This window comes from Ananas comosus, linkage group 17, assembly GCF_001540865.1.
Source record: "Ananas comosus cultivar F153 linkage group 17, ASM154086v1, whole genome shotgun sequence".
Taxonomy (NCBI): Eukaryota; Viridiplantae; Streptophyta; class Magnoliopsida; order Poales; family Bromeliaceae; genus Ananas; species Ananas comosus.
In genome coordinates, this window is record NC_033637.1 from 9,135,004 (window position 1) to 9,162,054 (window position 27,051).

General features: G+C 39.1%; 1 protein-coding gene across 1 annotated transcript; it reads right to left on the reverse strand.

The window, feature by feature from the left end:
* Positions 16,625–17,170, reverse strand: LOC109722906. Its single transcript, XM_020251084.1, has one exon. It carries the CDS (start codon positions 17,168–17,170, stop codon positions 16,625–16,627), a length of 546 nt encoding a protein of 181 aa, XP_020106673.1.

Sequence of the window (27,051 nt, forward strand, 5' to 3'; positions counted from 1 at the left end):
CAAACGGTGTCAAATAACGCCAAGAACTACTATTCTCTTCTTAACGGGTTATTCCGGAATAACCCGTTAAGAGGGAAGAATAGTAGTTCCACCTATTGGGTGGAACAAGTTATTCTCTACCTTATTCCTCTACTAATTAAATTATAAATAATTATAAATTATAATTAATTAATGCATTTAAATTTTTTAATAATTGACTAATTAATTATTTAAGTTATTAAATTAATAAATATTTAAATAATAATCTATTTATAATTTATTATTATTTATCTAATTAAATAGTTAGCCATATATTCAATTATTTACTAATATTTATATTATTTAAATAATTAGTATTTTAATTTATATAATTAATATATTAACTAAAAAAATAATTGATTAAATAATTAATTCTATTAACATGTTGACTTATTTTTTATAGTTATTTACTAATTAATGTCATCTTTGTTGTCTCATATCGTAATTTTCATTAATTTATAATGTAATTTTGATTAATTTATTTATTAACTTATTAAAATATTATTTACTAATACTTAGGTGTTTAATATTTAGATAAATTAGTTTTATTTTCAATCATAATTACTCTTATCCCTACTATTCCAACCCAATCAACCAAACATAATTTTTCTTATTCCTCTAAATATCTCGATTCTCGTCCAAACACAAAATAAAACTAATTCTTACCTATCACAAAAGTTACACCTATCCTAAGAATAAACAAAAATTGGTTGTTTTCGAACCAAACGGTACCTTAAGCTCTTGGGCCTAGCCACCGGCCAAAATACTTAAGTCAGGTTAAGAGTTTAACCCTATTATATTTCATATATTTATCTAGGATCTCATAATTTATTTATTTATTTGTTTCTTAAACAAATCCGTATATTTCATACACGCTTATTTTTACGTTGGATGCAGACTAGAGTACTTGAGCGGAAGAGTTCATTCTTAATCTACAGTGTTTGTCGAAGAAAATGACATAAAACTGATGCATGCTTTTGATTAGCTGGGATTTACAATTTTCTGTGTAAGTGTAGTTTAAATAGAGTTATTAAAAAGTCACTGAAACCTCAATCATACTTATGTGAAAAATTTAGTGTTCCCTGTGACAGGAACTTCAGTTTCTGATTTTACTATTAGAGTCTGCAAGTTTCTCTTTTTGTTTTCACTTCATTCTCTCCGACTGTCTTCTATAGTAAAATTCATAGACTTTTTGTATGTCAATCGCTCAGATACAGTTTTTTTTTAAGGAATAATTACTTATATACCTCTTAAAATTTTTGAAATATTATTCTTTTTTTTTTTTTAAATATACTACTTGTATATTTCTCCGTTATTCAAAAATAACCCTAGTGTTAGTATTCGTTAAGTCATCTCAGATTAAGTCCGAATTAAATTTCTACCAAAGTTAAAAAAAAATCAAAATATCTCTTTTACTCTTAACTTACTAATATATTTTTTTAATAGATAATTATCCATTTTAACGGGCAATTGTTTTTATATCCCTAAAAGTTTCAGACTTTTTTTATTTACTAAACTTAGAAGGCTAATATTAAAAATATTTTCGAATGTTTCAAGTTCTTTCAAATATTTTCCTAGAGTTGGATTATGTTAGTTATTTACATGTAACTATGAAGTTGTGAAGTCGTGATGTTGTGATTAGTTATATATAATTGTTTTGAATTGTTGATTTAGCCATATTGGTAACCTGATTTTACCCATGACTGTATTTTTATAAGCTTAGAGATAAAAAAGGTGATCGTTGGAAGATGACTGTTGGAAGATAATTTGACATTTGAAGAAAAAAAAAAGAAATGTGGGTGACAATAGAAAAGCATATTTGAATGCGCAAAATAGTAATTTTTCAAAGATAACGGCTGTTCCTAATAGTTCTCTAAGGAATTCATAACTAGGAATATATATATTTGAAAGAACTTGGACTATTAGAAGAGTAAGTCTCCTGTACTTTCGAAAGTACGAAGACCTCCGTGCTTGTAAGTTATTTTCGATGATAGAAAATCTGATTCGACGATCGGCTCTGTTAAATATAATCTACAATATTGGAACTATTTAGAAACTAAAATTTATATTTTTTTGACATCATGTACCAAGTGATCAAAAGGTCTCAAAAATGATTATTTTAACGGCCGATGTGGCACGTTTTTAAGTTCAACGGTGTAGAAGTATCCAAATTAGATGAAAATTTAATAGAAATTTCTACTTAACATCAATAGCAAGATCAATGCTTCCGATTTGAAATTTGAGTCCTTTATCAGTGTTGTTTATGAGATTTTTATTCTTAGCCGTTCATTTTGAGGCTACTCGTTTACTAGACAAACGAAGTCAAAAATTTATGGAATTTAGTTTCTAGGTAGTTCTAATAGCATAGATCATGTCTAATGAAACCAATCGCCGAATCGGATGTCCCATTATTGAAAACAATTTACAAGTACGGAGGCTTCCGTACTTTCGAAAGCATAGGAGCGTAGCTCCTATTAGAAAGGTATTTTTCATTTGATGTGTATAATTTTCACGGCAGGGACATATTTGAAAATATTAGAATTTTTATACGAATAACTTATGAAAGTTGAACTTTACAGAAATATATCTGCAATTTACTATATTTGCAGGGACCTGTATGCAATTGACCCTAAATATAAATACAGTATAATTAGAAATACATGCATATAGTTAAATGTGTACTACATATCTGCATCGTTTCCATTTGATGTGTATAATTTTCATTTTGTTGCTTACAAGTAGAAGCTGCGCATGTAGAAATTATCATATCGCGTGTGAAATGGCACGATTACCTTGTCCTCGATCGATCGATGCTTCAAATGTGAGCAGATACTTAAGATTATTGCTAATATAGAATTGTCGACTTTCCTAACTACTGCATTTCACAGTAGGCGAAAATGTAACATTGGAGCCTTCATCTATATGCCCCACTATAGCATTGGAGCCTTCATCTAGATGCCCCACTATATATAGCATCTAGATTCATCTAAACTGAGCCAAACAAAATTTTTGGACATGTATGATCCGCAATCGCACATGTAGTATGGTAAGTAAGCAGATTTTTTAGACATGCTTTTCAATGCACTAATTACAGTGATTTCACATCAAATTATTTTTACTTGTAAATCACCTTCTTTTTCTTTTTTTTTGGGAAAAAATGGCAGTAATTATGCCTTAAGGTGGAGGGTAGTTGTGTCATTGTACAAAGCAAATTCATTGGCACACTACTACTTATTTAATTCTCAAAAGGAGATGAGGAACGTACGCAGATACATATATGTAGTAACTTGAGAAGTAACAGCCTATAATGAGAGTTCCCTGGTAAAAAGGGTACGTGGGTGTGGGGGCGTTTTGCTTTAACGGAGGTATCAGGTCATAAGGAAACGTTATTTATGAGGGGGACACGACAATATAAAGAGACAGAGTGTGTGTATCTGCAAAGAGTGCAGGGTCGGAATAAATACGAGAGAGAGAGAGAGCGAGAGAGAGAGAGAGAGAGAGAGAGAGAGGAAACACCCAAGTTTCTCGTGACTGCTCTACACACCTCATCCAAAAGTCCCATTCCAGGTTGATCCACACACCTTTCATCTTATATCCCCCCTTGCTTCGGTTACCATAAAGCAGCCCAGTAAATTGCTGATGTGTTAATAAATTTATCTAATTTTATAATATATATTTATATGGAATTGAGTTTCTATATTTTTAAAGACATAAATTATTAGTGCTTGTAGATTTTCAATTTTTGAATAAAGATTTGTAGACTGCATTGAGCTAGTTCAACCAACTGACTAAATCAAGATCAAATCGGGATCAAGAGAACAACCCAACTGCACCAAATATAACCTGATATTTTAATAGTTTGTAAATTGGTTCCCTATTCATGAGAGTGTATGGTTGTAACCTCCTCTACAATATAGGAATATTGAGAAGTGGTTTTTAGTTGTATTAGTATCTTAAAAGAACATTAATGAAGTGTGGTCTTCTAATTTCTTTAAGCAACGCCATAAGGTTAATTAAGTGGATGGTTGGTGGAATAGTATAATTTAAGGGGTGAAATTGGTTAAAGAGATAGATTTAACTAGTGTAGGTACCCGCGCGATGCGGCGGGTAGTTACTGCTAAAGTAAAAAATTTATAAATAATAAAATATTAATATAACTAAATAAAATATTACTATGTCAAAAAGGGTACAATATAGACAATTATATAGCAATCGATGCAACAGGAAAAAAAAAAATTTTAAATAAATCCTAATTAGAGTATATAGAAATATACTAATATATACAATATAGATTGTTTATTTATTTAGTCTGGAATGTGTAATGTAGTACGAACAATAATTGTGCAAGTAACATATAGCATTTTTATAACATATAGCATTTCAATATGTCATTTATTCATGCCAAATCGCTCAAATTGAACCAAAAAAATTCTAATTAACATCAAAATATTACTAATTCTCGCCAAATCACTCAAATCTATATAAAAAAAATTATCATATTTGAAAAAAAAAAAACTCACGGATGGGATCGGTGGCATGGAGATTGCAAAGGCGATATGTGTAGAGGAGGATCGACTCGAGAACATTCAAATAGAATTAATCTTGTAATGATTGATACTGAGAGCCTAAATTTAAAATCTAATTATTTTACATATTAGGTAAATATATTTTAAAATTTTATAAAAAAATTAACAAAATAAAAGAATGAAATAATTGGTCTAGTAATCAATTATGATTATAATTATCATTAATTGATGAAACGTTAATATACAAATAATTGATGAAACATTAATGAATCATATACTATACGGCCAAAAACATATAGTTGGGGAGAAGAGGGAAGGGGAAGGGGTGGGGGAGAAAGAGTTATTACAAAAAAAAAAAAATAGAATTAATAGATGAAACGTTAATATAAAATTAATTGATGAAACATTAATGAATCATATAGAAGAGAAGTTAATATATTGTTATATTATATAATATATTATTATTATTATTATGAGGATGAAGGATTTCTTGCCACGTGGCAAGAAATATTATGGTTTTATTTAGGTTAATAGATAATAGAAAACTTTCAAACACCAAGTGCTTAATACTTTTAGAAACACAATACCGGACTCTCTCTCTATATATAAACTAATTAAAATCTTCTATATAATGTGTACGTGTCAGTATATCAACAGTAGCATTTGAGAAATTCATAGCCGAAGGTATTTAAGATAAAGAGTTAATTTCATGCAGGTCCCTGCAAATATGAATTACAAATATATTCCTATAAAGTTTAACTTTCATATGTTATTCCTGTAAAAGTCCTAATATTTTTAAATATGTCTACCTGTTTGTTACCTCTAAAGTACTGTCTATTTTATAAATCAATTCACCTCATTAACTAACCAAATTTAAGTATTTAATCTATGATTAACTAAATTTTTCTAACGGATTCTAGTGGCAGAGACATATTTGAAAATATCAGGAGCATACCATACGTCATCTATAAACCTATATGAAGCCACAATATTTTTTACCACGTGGTATGTTACCCTTTATTCTCATAGCCCAACTTTAAATCAAACCACTTTCTCATCCTCTCAACACCCAACCTTTCACCTTCTTACTCCTCTAATTACATTTACATGCAACTTTAAATACAACTTTAAATCAAATCGCCTTCTCCTCTTCTCACCGCCCAACCCTTCACATCCCCACTCATCTAATTACATGTAAGGTGCAACATTTAATTATATGCACCATATTAATATTCCATCAATGAGTGAGCTTTATAACTTTAATTCACTCCCCTCCTCCATTAATCTCTCACCCTATCTCTTTTGTAACTCTTTTCCATTAATCTCCCACCCCCTCTCTTTTGTAATTTTTTTTTATGCATCATAAAAAAATATATCATCGTCTAATCTCCCACTCCACACTCATCTCCCTCTTTCTCTCATTATCTTAACGAAGATAATGAGGAAGAAGAAGAAAAAAAGGAGCCTCTGAAGAACATTGTCTCCTTCGAGAAGTATCGTCCCGCGAAGCCGAGCCACGGCCCATATAAGTATCTGCTGAGCCAGTCCTTGCGGAGCCCCTGCTCACCATGTGAATTTAGTAATGCAAATTGGATGTGTTTAATATGGTATAACTTTCTGTATATCAATAAACTGTAAATATAAGTTATATTAAAATTTTTAAATTTTGCTTCTATTATCTACCCGCTGCATCGCGCGGATCTCTGCACTAGTTTATTTTATATTTGGAATGATAAGATTATCACGGCACCACTTGTGTTGGAAGGGTACAGAATTTATGTATTTTCGTTAGTGAGATACTCATTCCATCAAGTATATACGAAAACGACACTCATGGTATACACTTTGTAACATGTATGCTGGGTTAGAAATTTATGATGATTTTGGAACTTCACCAAATCCTATTATATATCTTGCTAACTTGAGCTACATATATGCATGATGGAGATATAAGCATTCTAAATAAAATATATAGAAGATTATGAAATATTATATATAAACTTGTGAAATGAACTGTTCTTAGATGTCTAGTACGATTTACAATATTTGAAAAAAATCTACTTATAAAAAAAATAAATTTTAGACATCTAGTTTTCATCGATCGAATAATATTTTATCTAATCTGTGAATTTTTGGCTATTTTCAGTCTCACTAGTTAGAAATCTATTAAACATAATGAATCCACAATGTTTCTTGCCATGTGGCAAGAAACCCTTCATTCTTAGGTTAATAGATAGATAATCTATACCTATACTTATTTTATTAATCTCTAATAACGTATTAATTCTCTCTCCTTTAATTCTCACCGTATTAGGCATCTCTTCATCTCCCCCACCCTTCCCCTCCCCTCTCCTCTCCGGTATATCTATTAACATTTCATGAATTAATGATAAACTACATTAACGTTTCATGGTAATTATAATCATAATTGATTACTCTACCAATATGTTTTTATCTTTTCATAGTCACCATTTCATTCTTTTATTATTTTGCTAATTTTTTTTTCATGGACAAGACGCCATCGTGAGGAGAAGCATTGAAAGATAATTCACATAAAAGTTTGTAATTCATTGAATGACTAAGATCGAACTTTCAGATGAATCAATTACTTCTTGTGAAAGAAAAAAAGTCATTTTCATAAATTCATTCTTTTTTTTATATATGTACCTTTTGGTTTTCTATTTTGGGTGTTAATTTGATGGGGTTTATGTGATTTGCAAGCTTGAGCTGAGAAGCTTGGATCCTTTCCTTCTCCTGGATAAGTTTGAAGATATTTTGGTTTCTAGAAAGATGTGAAAATCTATTTTTTTCCGATTTGGATAAAAAATTTAGAATTTTTATCATTAAATTTTTCCAAATTTTGCTTGATTTTTCTCAACCGTTCCTTTTCTTTTAAGTTGGGGTTTTTTTTTTGCTTGAATTACAATTTGTTTTGTTGTAGTTTCTCCTCCCGCTGGGTTTTCTAATCACTCTCATAGAGGTTGGTTTTGAAAAATTACAACTTATTATCCATGGTCTTATGTTATAGGATATTTGCTTCTGCTCAGGTGTTGTTGTGCTTAATTATGTTTTTTTTTTTGAGACTGTTACATACATGTTAGAGGTAACTCAAGTTACACATCTCTGTTATAATTCAGATTGGTTTGTAGTAGATGCTCATGAGGTGTTCACTGAATTGCTTCTGTGGGGTTTTAGGGCTCATTCACTCATCAAGATTTCGCCAGGCATAAGGGCACAATTGGGTCCGGAGATGTGCAGATTTGGCATTGTTTGGTTTTTTTTTTAATATAAAAAAAGGATTGGTAAAAATATTTACTGAGAGATCCTCTATAGGCCATTTGAAATAGGCCCTCAATTTTATTTAATTTTCAATTAACACTCACTTGAACTTGTAACAATTTTTTTTATTTGAGTTGTTATGTGTAATCAAATTGTAAATTTTGTATTTGTCCTTTCTTATTATCTTATTATTTTTTTCACTAAACTATTGAGTTTGATTATATAGATTGTTAAGTTAATAAGTATGAAAATATCATCTTTAATAGTTTTTTATTTTAATAGTTACAATTTTAATTTAATAGTTTTTATTTAATAAAGAGATTGAAAATTTTGTTTGTAAAAAAAATTTTATTTAATATTAGTTTCAATTTAAACTAATATTAATTAGTTTATAGAAATAATGATTGTTTCGATAGTGTCTACCCGCTGCATCACGCGGGTAATTACACTAGTATATGATGAGTTTGGAACTTACACCAATACCTGTTGTATCTTCCTAATTTGAGTTACATGCATGAAGAAAAACTAAGCATCCTACATAAAACATATAGAAGATTATTGAAATATTACGAACTTACGAAATGGTTGGTCCTTAGATGTCTGTCCTTTACGATATTTGAAAACGTCTACATATAAAAAATAATACATTTTAGACATCTATTTAACACCAATCGAACAATGTTCTTTCTAATTCACGAATTTTGGGACTATTTTCATGCGGACTGGTTAGAAATCTATGATGATTTTGAAACTCCAACAAATCTTATTGTATCTTCCTAACTTGAGTTACGTGCATGATGGAAATCTAACCATCCTAAATAAAAGAAATATTATACATGGTGTTGGTGCCGAAATTCTCCGACCCTTGACCTAGTCAACGATCCTCCTCTCGGAGCGCGTCGGGATGCGAAACGGCTGCGAATAGTGACCCTCGAAGTTTGCGCCCTTCGACAGATCAAGCGATTCGGCTAACGAGGGATCGAGTTAGCCGGGTTCAAAACCTCTACGGTAAATTCGGGTCGGCCGGATGAGCCGAATGAACAAAAGAAGTAAGAAATTCAGCCAAGGAATGAGCCGAATGGCTAATACAGCACCAGAGCTAGTCGGCCTGAAGAGCCGAAAACTGTCTTCTATTGAAAGAGCAAGTAAAAAGTACAGGAAAAGGGTTGTAGTCTACAGTGGAGTGATGCCCAAAGGGCAGACAGACTCCAGAATGCTAAGTTACAGGAACTACTCCTAGGAAAAACAGTAAATGCGAGAAACAAAGATGCAGGAAAAGAAAAGTGGTCTTTCGTGCGCAGGGGCGAAGACCTCCTTTTGGGGTATTATTACCCTATTTATAGATAGCCCCTTCGGTCAGTTATTTCTCTTTACACGATCGGCCACTATCTCCTCATACTCTGGACCACTTCTAGCCGATCGGAACCGCATGTAACTGCTTGCGGTTACCATAACATCTTTCAATTGGCGCGATACCCTTTTCTGGTGCTCCTGATACACGACAAAATGGACGCTTTTGAAGGAATATTCGCACCTAAATCTCATCCGCGCCTAATTGGCTCAACAATTGCCCCCTCGGTAGCTTTCGAAGTAACACTTCGGTAGCTGGCGTGATCTGAGACACGGTTTGCTTTTTAACTTCCCGATATGTTTTCATCTCAGCCGTCCCTTTTTTGCTGCCGAAATCCTGTAATTACTTCGATAACAAATGCGATCCAAGGCATCGTTCTCGATCCAATCACATTCAAAAATCTCTGTACCAGTACCAGACGTAATTCGAGGCTTGACCCTCTGTACGGTTCAATATTAGCCGTTTATTTTCTTTCTTACGGCCCGATCTCAATTTTCATTTTGTCTCATCTGCGGCATTAACTAGGTCATCTTAATTACCGCCGTCTATTCATTATTAAAGCCGACCTCGAAACTCGCTTTGACGCGACGGTTCGATACGACGACCTTTCTTCTTCTCCAAGCTTTTTATTCTTTTTGTCTCTTCTATTTCTTCTTCGTCTTCCAGGAAACTTTTCTTTCGCTTCCCTTTCTTTCATCTTCTCCGATTTTATTTTCCACTTGACTTTTTCTCTTTTCCTTTTTCGACTAATGGCGTTGGTTCCGCCTCTTCCTTCTCATCCATCCCTGGATTATACTATGCTTAAACCCTTCGTCGACTCAGACCCCTCTAGATTTATTTTGGGTCTTTCTCTTACAGAAGTGCCAGCCCCCATCGATTCGCCCTTTTCTGGCGACGGCTTTCCCCTGAGAAAAGCTATTCATCTTCAGTCTTGATTCTCTTCTGCTTTAACAGGGAAGAGTCTTCGAACCTGGCCAAGTACTTCAGAGGCATATTTAACCTGGTTAGCTCGAGTAGAAGCCGCCTTTGGTGACTTTTTGCAAGAGGTTGGGATATATGAAGCTATTCAATTGTCTCGGCATCCTCCTATTGCCGATAATCTTCTTCTAGCCGCCGCTCTATGTTTTTGGTCCCCTACTTCTAATGTTTTTTTTTTTCGAAAGAGGACCTCTTACCCCCATTCTTTTTGATGTGGCCGCCATTACTGGCTTGCGCCCTCATGGCGTTACTGTTTCTATACCTTATAATCCTGATGGCGTATCTGATTTTGAGGACCGTTTAGACCTCAATGACTTGGCTTACTCCAAGTTCATCCGCAAATTCGCAGGTGAATCCCCTGCTCCCGTTACTAAGAACGAACATACGGCATTCCTCCATTATTGGTTATGCCATAATTTCTTCTGTACTCGTTCACAGAAGATTAATCGTGACTTTGTTCCAATCACCGTTGAGTTGTCCAACGGCGATAGATTAGCTCTAGGGCCTTACTTTCTTTCTTGCCTTTGTTTATAGAGAAATTTTTGATTCTATTAAAATACTGCCTTCTGGAGATGGTATTGCCATCAGTTCTGGCTGCTGTGTTTTCTGGTTTCTTCAAATATTTTTACAATTTTATATTCCCGCTTTATGCCAATCTCCTTTTAATCCGACTTCGGTTGCTCAATTTGATTCTTATGGGTTAGCTCTCGGCTGTCCACAGCCGATGACTCTGCGTCAACCCTCTGACTTTCTTACTTATTTTAAAACTTTTTATGAGCCGAGTCCTGAATCGGCTATTTTTTGGGCTCCCTTTGCTGACCGTCTTATTGGTCTTTCCTGGTTCCTTGCCCGGTTTGAAGCTATATAAGGTGAATTGGCCTCTTCTCGCGCTAGTGAATACTCAGAGGTCTGGTACTCTTATTTAGCTCCGAGAGATCTTCATGTGGGGTTAAAATCGTGCTCAGAATTATTACCAAGCACTGAGGTTTATTCCCCTCAGTATGTGGCCTGTCAGTTTGGATTTGTTCAGCCGATTCACGCTCCATCCAAATTTTTTACAACTAATACAGCCGATCATCGACCCCCTACTAAAAGTATAGCCGAAGCTGATAAGATTTCAGCTATGGGAAATCGCCTTCGTCGCTTCTTTAAATTAGTGAGCTTCAGGCCGAACTAAACAGGAGTTGCTCTTGCCGGCTATGCTACTATTTGGGATCATTTTACTGATCGTACTCTCGACCTTTCTCTTCTTCGGGCATTCCGCAGACCTATTCATCCACTTGTTTCAGTTGATCCTCCTGTCTCATTATCAAGAGAAGAAGAAGCTTCTGAGGTCAGGCCTTCTTCTTCTGTAATGTACTCACCTTTATTTTAACTTTCTTTTCAATACTTATTTTTTTTTCCTGCAGTCAATTCCTGTTTCTTCATCGGTCTCAGCTTCAGAAAAAAGACCGATTGAGACCGTTCAATCTACTCCTCCGCCGCCTCCAAAGCGGCGTAAGTCAATTGCTAAAAGGTCCTATTCTACACATGCCGAAGGTATTGCTTCGGCCGATGTATCAGAGAAAAAAGCTGAAGAAACGACTTCGGTTCCTATTTCCGAAGAAACGCCTTCGGTTGATGCTTCCAAACAAGACTCAGTTCCCAATGAGCCCATTGAGATTGAGGTATGTATATTTGATTAGTCACTTTAACTCGTATTATTTGATCAACTCGTTTATCATTCTTTTAATAAAACAGTTAATAAAACTGTCTTCTCCCGAAAAGAATTCAAGAGCTCGTTTTGCTTCTTCTTTGAAGGCGCAAATGGATAGGCAGCTTCGCCGGGAAGCTTGTCTTGAAAAAAAACGAGGTATGGAAAAAAAGAAGGCAACCGTTGCAGAGGCGAGCACAATGCCATCACTAGGTGAAACTATATCACCTCTTTCTGCCCTAAACCCAATTACAAGGGATGACAAAGCAAGTGTACCTGTCGAGCAAGGTTCTGGAGAAGCTCAAGGCTCTGGAGAAACAAGCACCATACCTCCTCCTCCAACTCATGGGACTTCCCCTTCTGCTCCTGAGGATTCTCTAACTGCTACTCTTCATTCTTTACTGGTTTCAAGTCCCAGTTCCAATGAGGGGGATGATTTTTCGACTATTATTGTCTCATCGGACACTCAACGTAAATTTGATGAATGTCTTAAAATATATAGCAATGGTCCCCTCTGTTTAGCTTAAAATCCGGAGCTACTTGATCGGCTGTACGCTCTCTTAATCGATTTGGCCGATCAAACAGATATTACTTCTAGTATTAAATGTTTTGTAGAGACTCTGTCGTCTCAACTTTCTTCTTTTTTGGCTCGGCAACAATCTTTGGATGCCGATCTTTTATCTTTAGATCAACATTTTCATCGCGTTGATCACTTTAAGAGGAATATCCCTGAAATAGCTGACCCTATTACTGAGGTAAATCATGAGGATCAGACTTTGGCCAATCAAGAATCGGCTTTACAACAACGGATTTCAACCCTTAAAGACGAGTTAGCAGCAGCCGAATCAACTTTAGCCCAAACCTCTGAGCGCCGGCTTCAATTGCAGAGTCAATTAAAGACTAAAAGAGCATAAGGAATGAAAATTCAGGAAGAGCTTTCTCAGCTCTACAAGGTGCATCCCTTGATGAAGCGCCGAAGAAAAGCTGCCGAAGCTGCCCAAGCCAACCTTATAGCCGAATGGAACCAACTCAAAGATTTGTTAATTTGATTCAGCTTGTAATGTTCTAACTTTAATCTTGGTTTTTCTCCCCCCACATAGATGGGTAATATCTCTTTAAATATTTTTCATTAATTGGTTATTCATTTCTTGACCCATCTCTGTTCTGCAAATAATATGCATTTCCTCTTGTGCTTCGACTGACTTGAAATGGCTCGTCCCAATTTGGAGACCATTTTTCATACGTTCGGTCTTTTTGACCGATTGGAAAAACCAGCCGAAGTACTAAATCACCGACGACAAATGTCTTTGATCGAATTCTCTTATTGTATGTGCTTGCATATTATCTAAAACTACTAACCGAGTATCACATACTTCCTCTGCTTTGTCCTTCATTAGATTACTGTATTCATCAGCCGACAAATTTTTTTGCTTTTCTGTCCTCAAAGGAGCTGTTATCTCGGCTGGAATTACGGCCTCATGTCCGTAAACTAACTGGAATGGTGTCATCCTTGTTGCCGTTTTCACTGAAGTTCGGCATGCCCATAATACTTCGGAAAGTTTTTCATTCCATTTTCTAGGATGCTTTCCGATGTGTCGTTTCATCAGGTTGATGATTATTTTATTCGCTGCTTCTACTTGTCCATTCGCTTGGGCATAATAAGGAGACGAATGGAGCAATTTTATTTTTCGAGACTCGATGAACCGAACGAACTGTCCACCTGTGAATATTGTCCCTTGATCAGTCGTAATTGTCTCGGGAATCCCAAAGCGATGAATTATATGGTCTTCCACAAAATCAATAATTTCTTTTTTGGTAACCAACCGAGTGGGTTTTGCTTCCACCCACTTAGTGAAATAATCTACAGCCACTATTAAAAATTTGTGACCAGCCGAGGAGTTCGGCTGAATTTCTCTAATTAAATCCATGGCCCATCCTCGAAAAGGCCATGGTTTAATGATTGCATACATCTCAGAGGCCGGAATTCTCTGGATTGAGCCATGAAATTGGCAATCCTGACAACCTTTGGCATATTCTACACAATCTTGATGCATTATTGGCCAATAATACCCTAAGTGCCGAATTGCCCATCTTAACTTTTTTCTGGCTAAATGGGTTTCACATATTCCTTCATGTTTTTCTCCCATTATCAACAGAGCTTCTTCAGGTCCCAAGCACTTTAATAAAACCTCTTCGGCTGTTCTCTTATGAAGTTGGCCATCTAATAAACAATAGCCGAGAGCTCTTCTTCGAATATTATAGTCGACCCTTGTATTAGGATCCTCTAGATATTTGATTAATAATTCTCTCCAATCTTCCTTTACTTCTATGGGAGCTATAATCGGTTCTCGTTTGTGAACCGAAGGTAGCAACCTTCTCTGTATTACTATTGATTCTGACTTCGGCTCTCTATATCCTGAAGCCGACTCAGCTAGTTCATTAGCCTTTTTATTTTTCTGTCTGCTCAAATGTTTGAATTCAGTCTCTCTGAATTCACATAGTAACTCTAATGTCTTCCTTAAATAGTTTTGTAAATTCAGGTTTTCACATCGGTATTCTCCATTCACTTGTTTGATTACTAACTGTGAGTCACCGATGACTTTGATTGACTTTGCTTTCAATTCTTCTAAAATTTCTAGGCCAATTATTAAGGCCTCATATTCGGCTTGATTGTTAGAGCAGCCGAAATTTAGCTCGAAAGCAAATTGGCATAAATACCCTTCAGGAGATTGGATAACTATTCCAGCTCCTGCTAATTCGGCTGTTCTTGAGCCGTCAAAATAAAGTGTCCAAGACTGACAACCGACTAAATTTTGTTTCGGTTCTTCTAATTCTACACATGGATGATCAGCCAAGAAGTCAGCTATCGCTTGTCCTTTAACAGCTTTAGCTGGAATATAATTAAGGGAGAATTCAGACAAAGCCAACATCCATTTTCCAAGTAGACCCCTTAATACAGGTTTGGCCAACATATACTTTACCAGGTCGGTTTTGCATATTACCAACACCTCAGTCGGTAAAATATAGTATCTTAACTTTGTGCATGAATAATACAAAGCCAAACACAATTTTTCAATAGCCGAATACCGTTTCTCAGTATCTAAAAAACGTCGGCTTAGATAATAAATGGCTTGTTCTTCTTTTTCTTCATTTTCCTGGGCTAGCAAACATCTCAAATTTTCCTCTGCAGCCGATATGTACAACTTTATCGGCTGATTTGGCTTTGGAGGCACCAGTACCGGAGGATTCGATAAATATCTTTTTATATTTTCAAACGCATCTTGCTGTTCCTCCGTCCAAACGAATTCTTCTTTGTCTTTAAGCCGAAGTAATGGAGTAAAAACCCCAATTTTTCCAGCCAAGTTGGATATGAACCACCGAAGATAATTAATCTTTCCCAACAAACTTTGTAATTCTTTTTTGCTTTTTGGCGACGGTAATTCTAATATTGCTTTCGCTTTGTTTTTATCAATTTCGATTCCTTTTTTATGCACTAAAAATCCTAAAAAGTTTCCTGCTGAAACTCCAAAAGCACATTTTAAAGGGTTCATTTTTAAATTATATTTCCTCATTCTTTCAAAGGCGAGTTTAAATCAATCCAATGTTCGGCTTGCGACTTGGATTTTACGACTATATCGTCAATGTATACTTCCAAAATTTTGCTTATTAAATCATGAAAAATAAAATTCATTGCTCTCTGGTAAGTAGCTCCGGCATTCTTTAAGCCGAACGGCATAACATCCCATTCAAAGGTTCTAATCAAACCAGGGCACCTAAAAGCCGTTTTAGCCATATCTTCCTAAGCAATATAAATTTAATTATAACCAGTATGTCTATCCATAAAGAACAGGACCTCGTTACCGGAAGCCGAATCTACTAACATATCAGCTATTGGCATGGGGTACTCATCTTTTGGTGTGGCTAAATTTAAGTTCCTGAAATCAATATAAACTCTAAGTTTACCATTCTTTTTTCGTACTGGAACTATGTTAGACACCCAATCAACATAACGGGCCGCTCTAATAAATCCGGCCTTCAAAAGATTTTCTATTTCATTCTTAATTTGGAGTACAATACTCGGCTCAAACCTACGAGTCGGTTGTTTAAAAGGCTTAAACCCTTTTTTAATGGGTAGCCTATGCTCTACAATTTCTCGACTTAACCCAGGCATTTCTTCATAGCTCCAGGCGAAGCAGTCCTTGTACTCCTTCAATAGTTCTTTCAGCTCCTTCTGCTGTCGAGCCGAAAGCTTTGCACTTATATACGTCGGTCTCTTATCTTTGTCGGATCCCAAATTTACTTCGATCAGCGGGTCTTGGGTCTCCAACTTTTTCTCATCGACTTTGATAGGCGATTCTTCTAGATCCAATTCTTTTGCTTGCCTATTCATTTCGCATGACTTGTCGGTCTTGGTGACCGACTTCATTTGATTTTTCTTTTCGGTCCTGTAAACCGAATCTATTATGACTTCTTCGGCTTTACTAGCCGAGTCATCAAGTGTTAACACATCGGCTGTGGCAGCCGAATCTTCCTTATAGCCGATCTTGTTGATCGGCTTATCCTGTCGAGGCTCTTGACAAGCCTCTATTCTTGATTTTTCGGACTCCATTTTAACCACTTTGGTGGCTCATCGGCTGCCACCAAAGCCCCTTCTTCTCTAGTAAAGATCAACTGGACTCCTTCTTCTGTAACTCTTACGAAGGAAATTTGATCCGGATCCCCGTCGGCCCAATTGATATGGCCGATTTCTTCAGTGTTGATGTCCACCATTTGGGGCTGTCATTCGGTCCGGATTTCTTCAACTTTATCTTCGACCCACTGGAAAAGTTTTTCGTGGAGTGTAGAAGGCACGCACTCGTTTGCATGAATCCAATCACGCCCGAGTAGTAGGTTATATTGACTATCTGCATCAACCACAAAGAATGCCGTTCGTAAAGTTTTAGAACCTACTGTAATCTTAGTCGTAAGCACCCCTCGAGCTTGCTGACCGTTCCCAGAAAAGTCGGTCATGATCGTGTCCATGGGTTTCAACTCATCTTCATCTTTGCCCAACTTCTTGAAGAATACAGTGGGCATGACATTGACCATCGCTCCGCCATCTACCATAACTCGGCCTACTGGCCGACATTCAATTAAGGCCTTTATAAAGAGAGGCCTTATGAATCTCGTCTGCATAGCCGATGGTTTCTCAAAAACCACTGCATCGGCTGGTTGAACATCTTCCAATTGCAATTGGGCTACTTTAAGCCCATCTTCTTCCTTTTCTTTGAACTCTTCATACTCGATAAGCTCCGCCTTAAAAGATTGAGGCAGAGCATATACCATATTCACCTCAGCCGGTGATTCTTCGCCTGACTTTCCTTTAATTCTCTATTTCTTTTTTTCCGACTCCTTGGCCGTCACGGCTGAAGAATCGCTCTCCATTCGGACTTTCCTTTTCTTATGGGGCCATCTTTCTCTCTTGATCATCGTTTCGAGAGAAGCTATTTTGTCTTCTAACTCCCTCCTGCTCATTTTTTCTTCTGACTCGGCCTCGGTTGGCCGTTCTATTCTTGACTTCATTCGAGGGGCAGGCGATGAGCCGCCTGCCTCGTGGTCATTTCTCATTGGGCGAAAAGGGTGTGACTGTTCATCAGGGCGCCTCCATACATTGAGCCTTATCCCTTTCGCTTCTTCGTAGTGTTGTCTTACCTTGGCTTGCATCCTCTGCTGCTGACGCTTTTGAGTTTTCGTTAACATCAGCCCCTGCCACCTAGCCGATGGTTTAACCTCAACTTCGTGCCATTCATCCACTGGCATATTCGCCGGTACCTTTACTGTCCTTAAATGATTTTTCAAAATTTCTCTTCTCTTCCAAGGTCTCAGCCAAGGCTGAATGCCGAGCTCGTTGACTAATCTCCGACCGAGGAATTCTATGTCTCCCTTGGTCATTCCCTCGAATTCCGGTTCTGGTCTCGGCCTCGTTTGATGCTACCAATGTGGCCGATATCCAGGAATCCTTGGCTTGGTGCCGAAAGGTCTACCCTGGTAGTCCCATCGGCCTTGACGCTCGTCACGCCTGTTGTTGTAGTAATCATGCAGAATCTTCTATATCAACATGTCTTGTTTGCGTTGAACCGATTTGACTTCTGGTTCAGTGTCATTGGAGGCCTTGTTCGAGCCTTCTTCTTCTTGGTCTTCACCATCAGGAATGTCATCCTATTCCTCAGGGAACGCCATCAACTCATTCCACTCGTTGCCTCTTTTCTTGGCATTCACAATGGCTTCCCAATCTTTTTTTATCATTTCGGCCTTGCACCTTATGCAAAGCCGAAGATGCTTTTTGGCATGTGCCACGTTGTCTGTAGTCTCCTGGTCCGCAGTCTCTTTCCCTTTAACATTCACCATATTAACCTGAAACAGAAACGAACTTCTGTTAATTACTTTATTTTCATTTTCTTGGTCGGTTAATATGAGCTGACCCTCGTCTATTTCTTCTTGGATCTGCCATTTCGCAGTCGCTTTTCCTTTTCCTTTCATATTCACGGCGATGACCTGCGATGGAAAAGGATTCTTATCAATTTCCATATCTTTATTTTCTTGGTCGGCAAAGATAAGCCGACCCTCATTTATCTCTTTTTGAATTTGCCTCTTGAAGGCAGTACATTCACTAGTTTTATGGCTCCATGAATGGTGCCACTTGCAATATCTTCTGCGTTTTAGTTCTTCTACAGGAGGTATAGTTTGGCCCTTCTGTAGTTTAATTCGTCCATCCCTTAGCAACCGATCAAAAATCAGATCGGTCTTTGCTATATCAAACGAATAACTAAATGCAGACACATGTGCTTTCGCCTCTCTTGACTTGGCAGGTCTTAACAAAGCACATTTGTATGGTTGATTATTTCGCACCATCTTGGCAGCACAAATTTCGGCTTCATCAGCCGAATCCTCATTTTCTTCAGACGAATTTGGCTCTTCATGAGCCGAAGACTCTTCAAGGAAAGAGATATTTTTCTCCTTTCCTTTGTTCCAATTTTTGTTTCGGCTCCATCTGGGCCGATCTTCATTGTTACCTTTCCGAAATTGCTCGTATTGAGCAACCCGAACTCCCAAATCAAAAAGATTTGGAAAGAATTTATCCTCAAAATGATCTTTAATTTTAAAATGCATGCCGTTGAATGCCATTTTGGCAAATTCCAATTCCGACATTCTTACGAAACAACGGCTTCGAGCAATTTTGAATCGGTTCAAATATTCATCAGCCGATTCTCCTGTTTTTTGTTTGAATTGAGCCAAATCCGCAACTGATAGTTCTGGCTCTGTTCTATAAAACTGTTCATGAAATTTACCTTCTAACTCATCCCAATCTCGGACAGAATTAGCAGGTAAGCTCGTGTACCAAGTAAAAGCCGTCTTAGTCAATGAGGTATTAAATAATCTTAACTTTAAAAAAGGATCTGCCGCGGCCTCACGGCACTGAGCTGTAAACCGCGCGACGTGCTCGACCGTATTCTCGGTCTCGTCGCCGGAAAACTTGTCAAACTTCGGCATCTTCCAATTTGCTGGATATGGGTGTTCTATATCTATATTTGCAGAATATGGTGACCTGAATACGGGCCGCATTACCGGCCTTACGCTTACTCCGAAAGTATTTCGGATGGCTTCTTCTATTTGCGCATAAATCTCGTTATTAATCCCCTGTAAAGGAGCTTGCGCTGGTGCTGGGTTCGGCGGGAGTGGAACTCCGATGTTTTGTACTACGGGATTAACCCCTTGTACATTTGGAGCTTGCCCCCTAGCCCCTGCATTTTGAGGCTGGTACACTACTACTGGAGGAGGTGGAGGTAACCCCCAAGCCACTTCTGGCTGTTGACCGGCATTAACGACAGCCGGTCTATAAGCCACTTGATATAGTGCCCCCTGGTACTGGGGCTGACCATTTACTGGTGTTACAGGATTTTGTAACACTGGTGTTATCACAGGCGCTTACAGGCCTGTTATCGGCTGTTCGTTCCGAGTTAACAACTGCCCTATTCGGGCGATGTTCTCGTTAGAGGCCGTAATTGCGGCCAAGACGACATCCAGCCGTGTAGTACTCGCATGACTGTTTTGGTCCAAAACTTGCAGGACCCAAGTCATTTGCCCAAGTGCTTGAGCCAGGCTAGGCTCTTGTTGGCCAGACTGACCATTGGTCTCACCTTCAGCGGGTAAGACTGCTTGGCGCTCTACAACATTCTCTGAATTACTGGGCTGTTCACTCCTAGAATTTCTAGGGATAGCCCTATTATGAAGATTCATGGCGTTATCCTCAGCCATACTTTATATATAATGCAAATTTACCTTATATCAGTGTCCTACCGGGCGTGCCAAAAAATTGTTGGTGCCGAAATTCCCCGACCCTTGACTTAGTCAACGATCCTCCTCTGAGAGTGCGTCGGGATGCGAAACAGCTGCGAATAGTGACCCTCGAAGTTTGCGCCCTTCGACAAATAAAGTGATTCGGCTGACGAGGGATCGGGTCAGCCGGGTTCAAAACCTCTACGATAAATTCGCGTCGGCCGGATGAGCCGAATGAACAAAAGAAGCAAGAAATTCAGCCAAGGAATGAGCCGAATGGCTAATACAACACCAGAGCTGGTCGGCCTAAAGAGCCAAAAACTGTCTTCTATTGAAAGAGCAAGTAAAAAGTACAGGAAAAAGGTTGTAGTCTACAGTGGAGTGATGCCCAAAGGGCAGACAGACTCCAGGATGCTAAGTTACAGGAACTACTCCTAGGAAAAACAGTAAATGCGAGAAAGAAAGATGCAAGAAAATAAAAGTGGTCTTTTGTGCGCAGGGGCGAAGACCTCTTTTTGGGGTATTATTACCCTATTTATAGATAGCCCCTTCGATCAGTTATTGCTCTTTACACAATCGGCCACTATCTCCTTATACTCCGGATCACTTCTAGCCGATCGGAACCACATGTAACTGCTTGCGGTTACCGTAACTTCCTTCAATTGGCGTGATACCTTTTTCTGGTGCTCCTGATACACAAACGAATGGACGCTTTTGAAGGAATATTCACACCTAAATCTCATCCGCGCCTAATTGGCTCAACACATGGAAGATTATTGAAATATTACAAACATGTGAAATGCACGGTCGTCCTTATATCTATACTTTATAATTTTTGAAAAATTATGCATATAAAAATATAATAAATTTTAATAAATTTTAGACATCTATTTTTTGAGAAATGATTAAGTACTTTATTTTATAAAAATAAAAAAATCTTAACAGTTTTTTTTTAGAGATAGGTAGCACGCTACCCGCTTCGTTTATTTCATTTAAAAATAAACTTAGCTAGAAATGTGAATCAACTAGGATTCGAACTTGGGTCTCGGGTACCAACCACCAAGCCCTTTGCCACTACCTCTAGGGATGGTTGGTAAAAAAAAAAAAAAATCTTAACTGTTGATCAATGGAGGGTAAATATATAATTTTAACATGTAGCAGTTAAAGGATTATTTCATTCGAGATTATTTTTGTAATTAAATAATGCAAAATTAAAAAAAAAGTTTTGATTGATACCCTAAAATTTAGGCACTAGTTTTGCATTAATTTGAGGAATTAATTGATATCCCAAATTTAGGCATTAATTTAGGCATTTAGTTTAGAAATTTTAGTGTTTCTCTAATTTAGGCATTAATTTAAATATAGGAATATTATAGAAATAGTACTATTTTCTAAATACGTTGAATTTAAATATTAAATATTAAATATTAAATATTAAATTTTAAATATTTAAATTTAAAAAATTTAAATTTAAGTTAGAAAAATTTTGTATTACTATTTTAAAAAATTTAATATTGGTAAATATTTAAATTCAACGTATTTAATATGTTTAAAAAACTTTTAAATTTCTCTAATCGACCGTCCCTGTCATGCCGCGGATTACACGTTCCCCGGGCACGCCGACAAATCTGCCGTATACAAAAAAATTTTTCTCGTATACGAAGCGATAGCTGTCTTTGTAAAATATACAATACTACAAACAGTAGTGTAGAGCTGAAAAGAACTAAGCAGGTAAAACGAACAAATCTCATATACATACAAACTAACAAGTACAAAAACACTCGCTCTAGCGAGTTCTAGTATCAGTATGTACATAAGCTCAAAATAAAAATACTATTACCTGCAGCTGGTGATCCTCTAGCACAGCGTTTCGTCGGATAGGGCTCTAGCTTGTGACGCCCTTGCCTCGATCCGCCTCTGAAGACACAGCAGTCGGAACAGCAGGCTCTGCAAAACACAGGGTAACAACTGGGCGTGAGAACTACTGTAAAAATAAGTAGTCCTCAGTGGGTACCGCCCTCAACATCATCGGCTCACCCACTAAGACTACAGTAGGAAACAAGGCTAAAAGGTAAACCCGGAAAGAAATCCACAACTACATGCCACTACACTATCCCATTGTGTTTACTATCAATTCTGACCCAATCTCATTAGGGACTGTGTACGCACCGGTCCCACCTGTCTAAGCCGCGCTACCTCCATGCTAAACAGTCCGTGGATAGCAACTAATCAGCGACATCAACGCGAAAGCACAAAGCGAGACTCCGGAGCAGCACTCGTGGGCACGACCCAACCGAGTATGCAAGCATATCTCTGTCGAGCTCAATTAGGCTCTCACAGGCTGAAGTCAAGAAAACAGGTCTATCAGTGCTACTAACCCCTAGTCACGTGCCCTCGGCACAATCTGATATCGGAACGATCAAATTCTGGTCCGCCGTCAACCACTACGGCACCCACTAATCCGGAACACTGTAAACACTACTGTAAAAATCAGCTCGGCATCTCAGCACGAGCGTAACTGAAATCTGAACTACCTGGGATACTCACTATGAGGATACTGCAACAGTATAAAAATACAACGGCCCCTAGGGCTAAATCAAGTAGTTTAACATATGCTAGGTCCCGAACGTTGGTTTTCTCCTATGTTTTATCCAAGTCCCACATGTATGATTAATAACAGCTTATAACATACTCCTAATTCAGTTAATATGTCTAAAACATAGCTACTCATGAATTTGAGCTAAACAATAACAACGTGCAATATTAACGATACATGTCGGCGCATATGGCTATAGGAGTAGGAACCCGATGATAAACCCACCTCAAACGCTAAATCCAACCCAGCGTGACATCGAGAACGACGGAAATGCACCCTCGCCCGGCCTCCTCGTGATGCTACGATGACGAAGACACGCTCAAACGGCTTCGTGGCGCGACATCGACGACGATCCACACCACCCGAAGCTTTCTCCACGTACGGCTCAAGAACTATATAGAAAAGAAAATTAAAGCAATGCACAGATATTTAAGTTGATAAGCATGCATGGGGGTAAGGTGCACGTGGCATCCTTATCCCCAGCTAGCTTACTGACTCAAAATAAAATAATAAAAAAAATCAAGGATACTACATCCTTCCCTACTATAAAAAGTTTCGTCCTCGAAACTTAAAACATACCTCAGACCGGAGTCTCAAACAGGTAGGGGTAGGACTCTCGGATCACCATCTTCAGCTCCCACGTCGCCTCATGCTTCTCGTGATGACTCCACTGCACTTTTACATACGGGATGACCCAGTTGCCCAATTCTTTCGTCTCACGAGCAAGAATCCGCACCGGTCGCTCCTCGTATCTCAGATCCTCACCAATCTCTAGTGGAGTGAAGTCAATCACGTGAGATGGATCGAACACATATCTCCTCAATGTTGAGACGTGGAAGACATCATGGATACCTGCAAGTCGGGGTGGTAGAGCAATCCGGTAAGCAACTGGTCCAACTCGCTCCAATACCTCAAAAGGGCCAACGAAACATGGACTGAGCTTTCCACGCACTCCAAATCGGCGAATCCTTCTGGACGGCGAGACTTTAAGAAATACATGATCTCCAACCTGGAACTCCAAGTCTCGTCTCTTGGTATCGGCGTAGCTCCTCTGGCGGCTCTGGGCTGTCAAAAGGTGTCGTCGAACAACTCTCACCTTTTCCTCAACCTCTAGCAAAATCTGAGGCTCAAGTGTCATTCTCTCACCTACATCACTCCAAAACAACGGGGATCGACACCTGCGTCCATACAACGCCTCAAACGGAGCCATCTGAATGCTCGTTTGATAGCTGTTATTGTATGCAAACTCTGCTAGTCTCAAGTGTCGATACCATCCTCCTCCAAAATTCAGGACACATGCCCTCAGAATGTCCTCTAGAGTCTGAATGGTCCGCTCCGACTGACCATCCGTCTGCGGGTGAAACGCTGTGCTGAAATGTAACTGAGTCCCCAAAGCTGTCTGTAAACTCAAAAAATGTGACACAAACCTCGGGTCCTGGTCTGATACGATCGATACTGGTACACCATGTAGTCTGACAATCTCATCCAGATACAACTGCACGAGTCTTTCTTTGGACCAGGTGGTCTGAACTGGTAGGAAGTGAGCAGACTTAGTCAGTCTGTCCACTATCACCCAAATAGCATCATAGCCACCTTGTGCTCTAGGCAACCCCACAACAAAATCCATCGTGATCTGCTCCCATTTCCACTCGGGCACTAACAGACTCTGAAGCTTGCCAGCAGGTACCTGATGCTCGGTCTTTACCTGTTGACAAGTGAGACACTGAGCCACAAATCTGCCAATATCCCTCTTCATCCCGTTCTACCAGAACTGTGCCTTTAAGTCCTTATACATCTTGGTTCCACCAGGGTAAACCGTATAAGGAGAACAATAAGCCTCTCTCAAAATATCTGCTCGGATCTCTGAATCCATAGGCATACACAGTCGGTCCCTGTACCGTAGTACTCCCGAACTGTCCACCGCAAAACCCTCAGCCTGTCCCCGATCTAGCTGCTCTCGAATCCTCGACAAGTACGGATCTCCACTCTGTTTCTCTCGGATCCTATCCAACAGAGTGGGCTGCAAGACCAGAGACATCAGTCTTGCAGTAGACCCAGGGTACACCATCTCAAGCCTCAGCCGCTGCAGTTCCTCAAGTAGCGGTCTCTGCCGAGTGATCAACAAACTCAAGCTCTGCGCTGCCCTCCTGCTCAATGCGTCTACCACTACATTTGCCCTGTCGGGATGATACTGAATACTAATATCATAGTCTTTCAGTAACTCCAACCACCGGCGCTGCCTCAGATTCAATTCCTTTTGAGTGAACAGATACTTGAGACTTTTATGATCGGTGAAAACCTCGCAGTGCTCGCCGTACAAGTAATGTCGCCACAACTTCAGAGCAAAGACTACCGCAGCAAGCTCCAAGTCATGCGTAGGGTAATTGTTCTCATAATCCTTTAACTGCTGTGAAGTATAAGCAATTACCCTACCATGCTGCATCAGCACACAACCCAGTCCACTGTGCGATACATCACTGTAGATCACGAATCCTTCCCCCATCACAGGGAGAGCAAAGATAGGAGCTGACATCAATCTCTGTCTCAGCTCGTCGAAGCTCCTCTGGCAGTCCTCACACCAAACAAACCGAATCCCCTTCCGTGTCAACCTGGTAAGGGGTGTGGAAAGCTTCGCAAAGCCCTCCACAAACCGATGGTAATATTCTGTTAGTACAAGAAAACTCCTCACCTCTGTCACCGTCGTCGGTCTGGTCCAATCCCGAATAGCATCAATCTTCTTCGGGTCCACTACTACTCCCTCTGCAGAAATCACGTGGCCCAAGAAAGCGACCTCCCGCAACCAAAACTTGCACTTCTTTAACTTGGCATACAGCTTCTTCTCTCGCAGAAGCTGTAGCACAATCCTCAAGTGCTCCTCATGCTCAGCATCATTACGGGAGTAGATCAGAATGTCATCGATGAAGACTACCACAAATCTATTCAAGAACGGCTTGAACACTCTGTTCATCAAATCCATGAATGCGGCAAGGGCATCGTCAATCCAAAAGGCATCACGGTAAACTCATAATGCCCGTACCGAGTCCGAAAAGCCGTTTTGGGAACATCGTTGGCCCTCACCGTCAGCTGGTGGTAACTTGACTGGAGATCAATCTTCGAGAAGACGGAGGATCCCTGCAGCTGATCAAACAAATCATTAATGCGCGGCAGAGGATACTTGTTCTTGATGGTCACTTTATTCAGCCCCCGGTAGTCCACACATAACCTGAGCAAACCATCCTTCTTCTTTACAAATAACACCGGCGCTCCTCAAGGTGATACACTGGGTCTCACATATCCCTTGTCCATCAAATCCTGAAGCTGCGCCTTTAACTCTCTCAGCTCCGCCGGTGCCATCCGGTAAGGTACCTTCGAGATTGGTGTAGTTCCGGGAACCACATCAATCACGAACTCAATCTCCCTCTTCGGCGGCATCATCGTCAACTCAGGGGGAAACATATCCGGAAACTCATGAACTACAGGAATATCCTCGAGTCCCGGTGTCGCCGTAGGTACCTCTACTACCGTCGCCAGAAACGCGACGCATCCTCTGCTCATCAACTGTCGAGCCCTCGCCGACGAAATCCAAATGGCGAACAACGTGCTACTGCAACCTCTAAAAGTGAATTTCTCTTGGCCTGGCTCTCGGAACATCACAGTTCTTGCTTCACAATCGATAGTAGCATAGTACCGCACCAGCCAATCCATGCCAAGCACAATGTCAAAGTCCTGCAGTTTTCCTAAGACCAACAGGTCTGTGGGCAAGATCCAAGAATCCAACTGCACCGGACACGACCAACAACACTCTACAACCTATAACACATAGTCGGGGATCTGCACCTCTCGTGTCTGCAACAATGACCCTAACTCTAGACCATGCAACAATGCAAATGCTCGGCTAACAAAAGAATGTGTTGCACCGGTATCAAATAAGGTACGTGCTCGAATACCAGAAATTAAAATTATACCTGCCACCACTCGATTGACTGCTGAAGAGTCCTCCACCTGGGCTGCATATATTCTGCGACTCAGAGCCTGCTGTCGCCGCTCACCTTGTCGCGGCGCAGATGCCCTGTCCTCCTGGCGGTAACTCTGAGGTGCTCCAAAAATCTGCTGAGATCCAGATACTGCTGAAGCGGTCGATGGCGCTGGTGATGCTGCTCGGGGACAAGCAGACCTCATATGCCCCGGCTGTCCACATCCAAAACATCGGCCCTCACGCTGCTCACACTGCCGAGCCCAGTGCGGTCCTCCACAAATCACACATGGTGGTAATCCCTGTGACTGCCTCTGCTGC

Bases quoted from the DNA above. Each gene is read 5' to 3' on its own strand.
- LOC109722906 (XM_020251084.1), bottom strand. From the start codon at position 17,170: ATGGTATATGCTCTGCCTCAATCTTTTAAGGCGGAGCTTATCGAGTAT.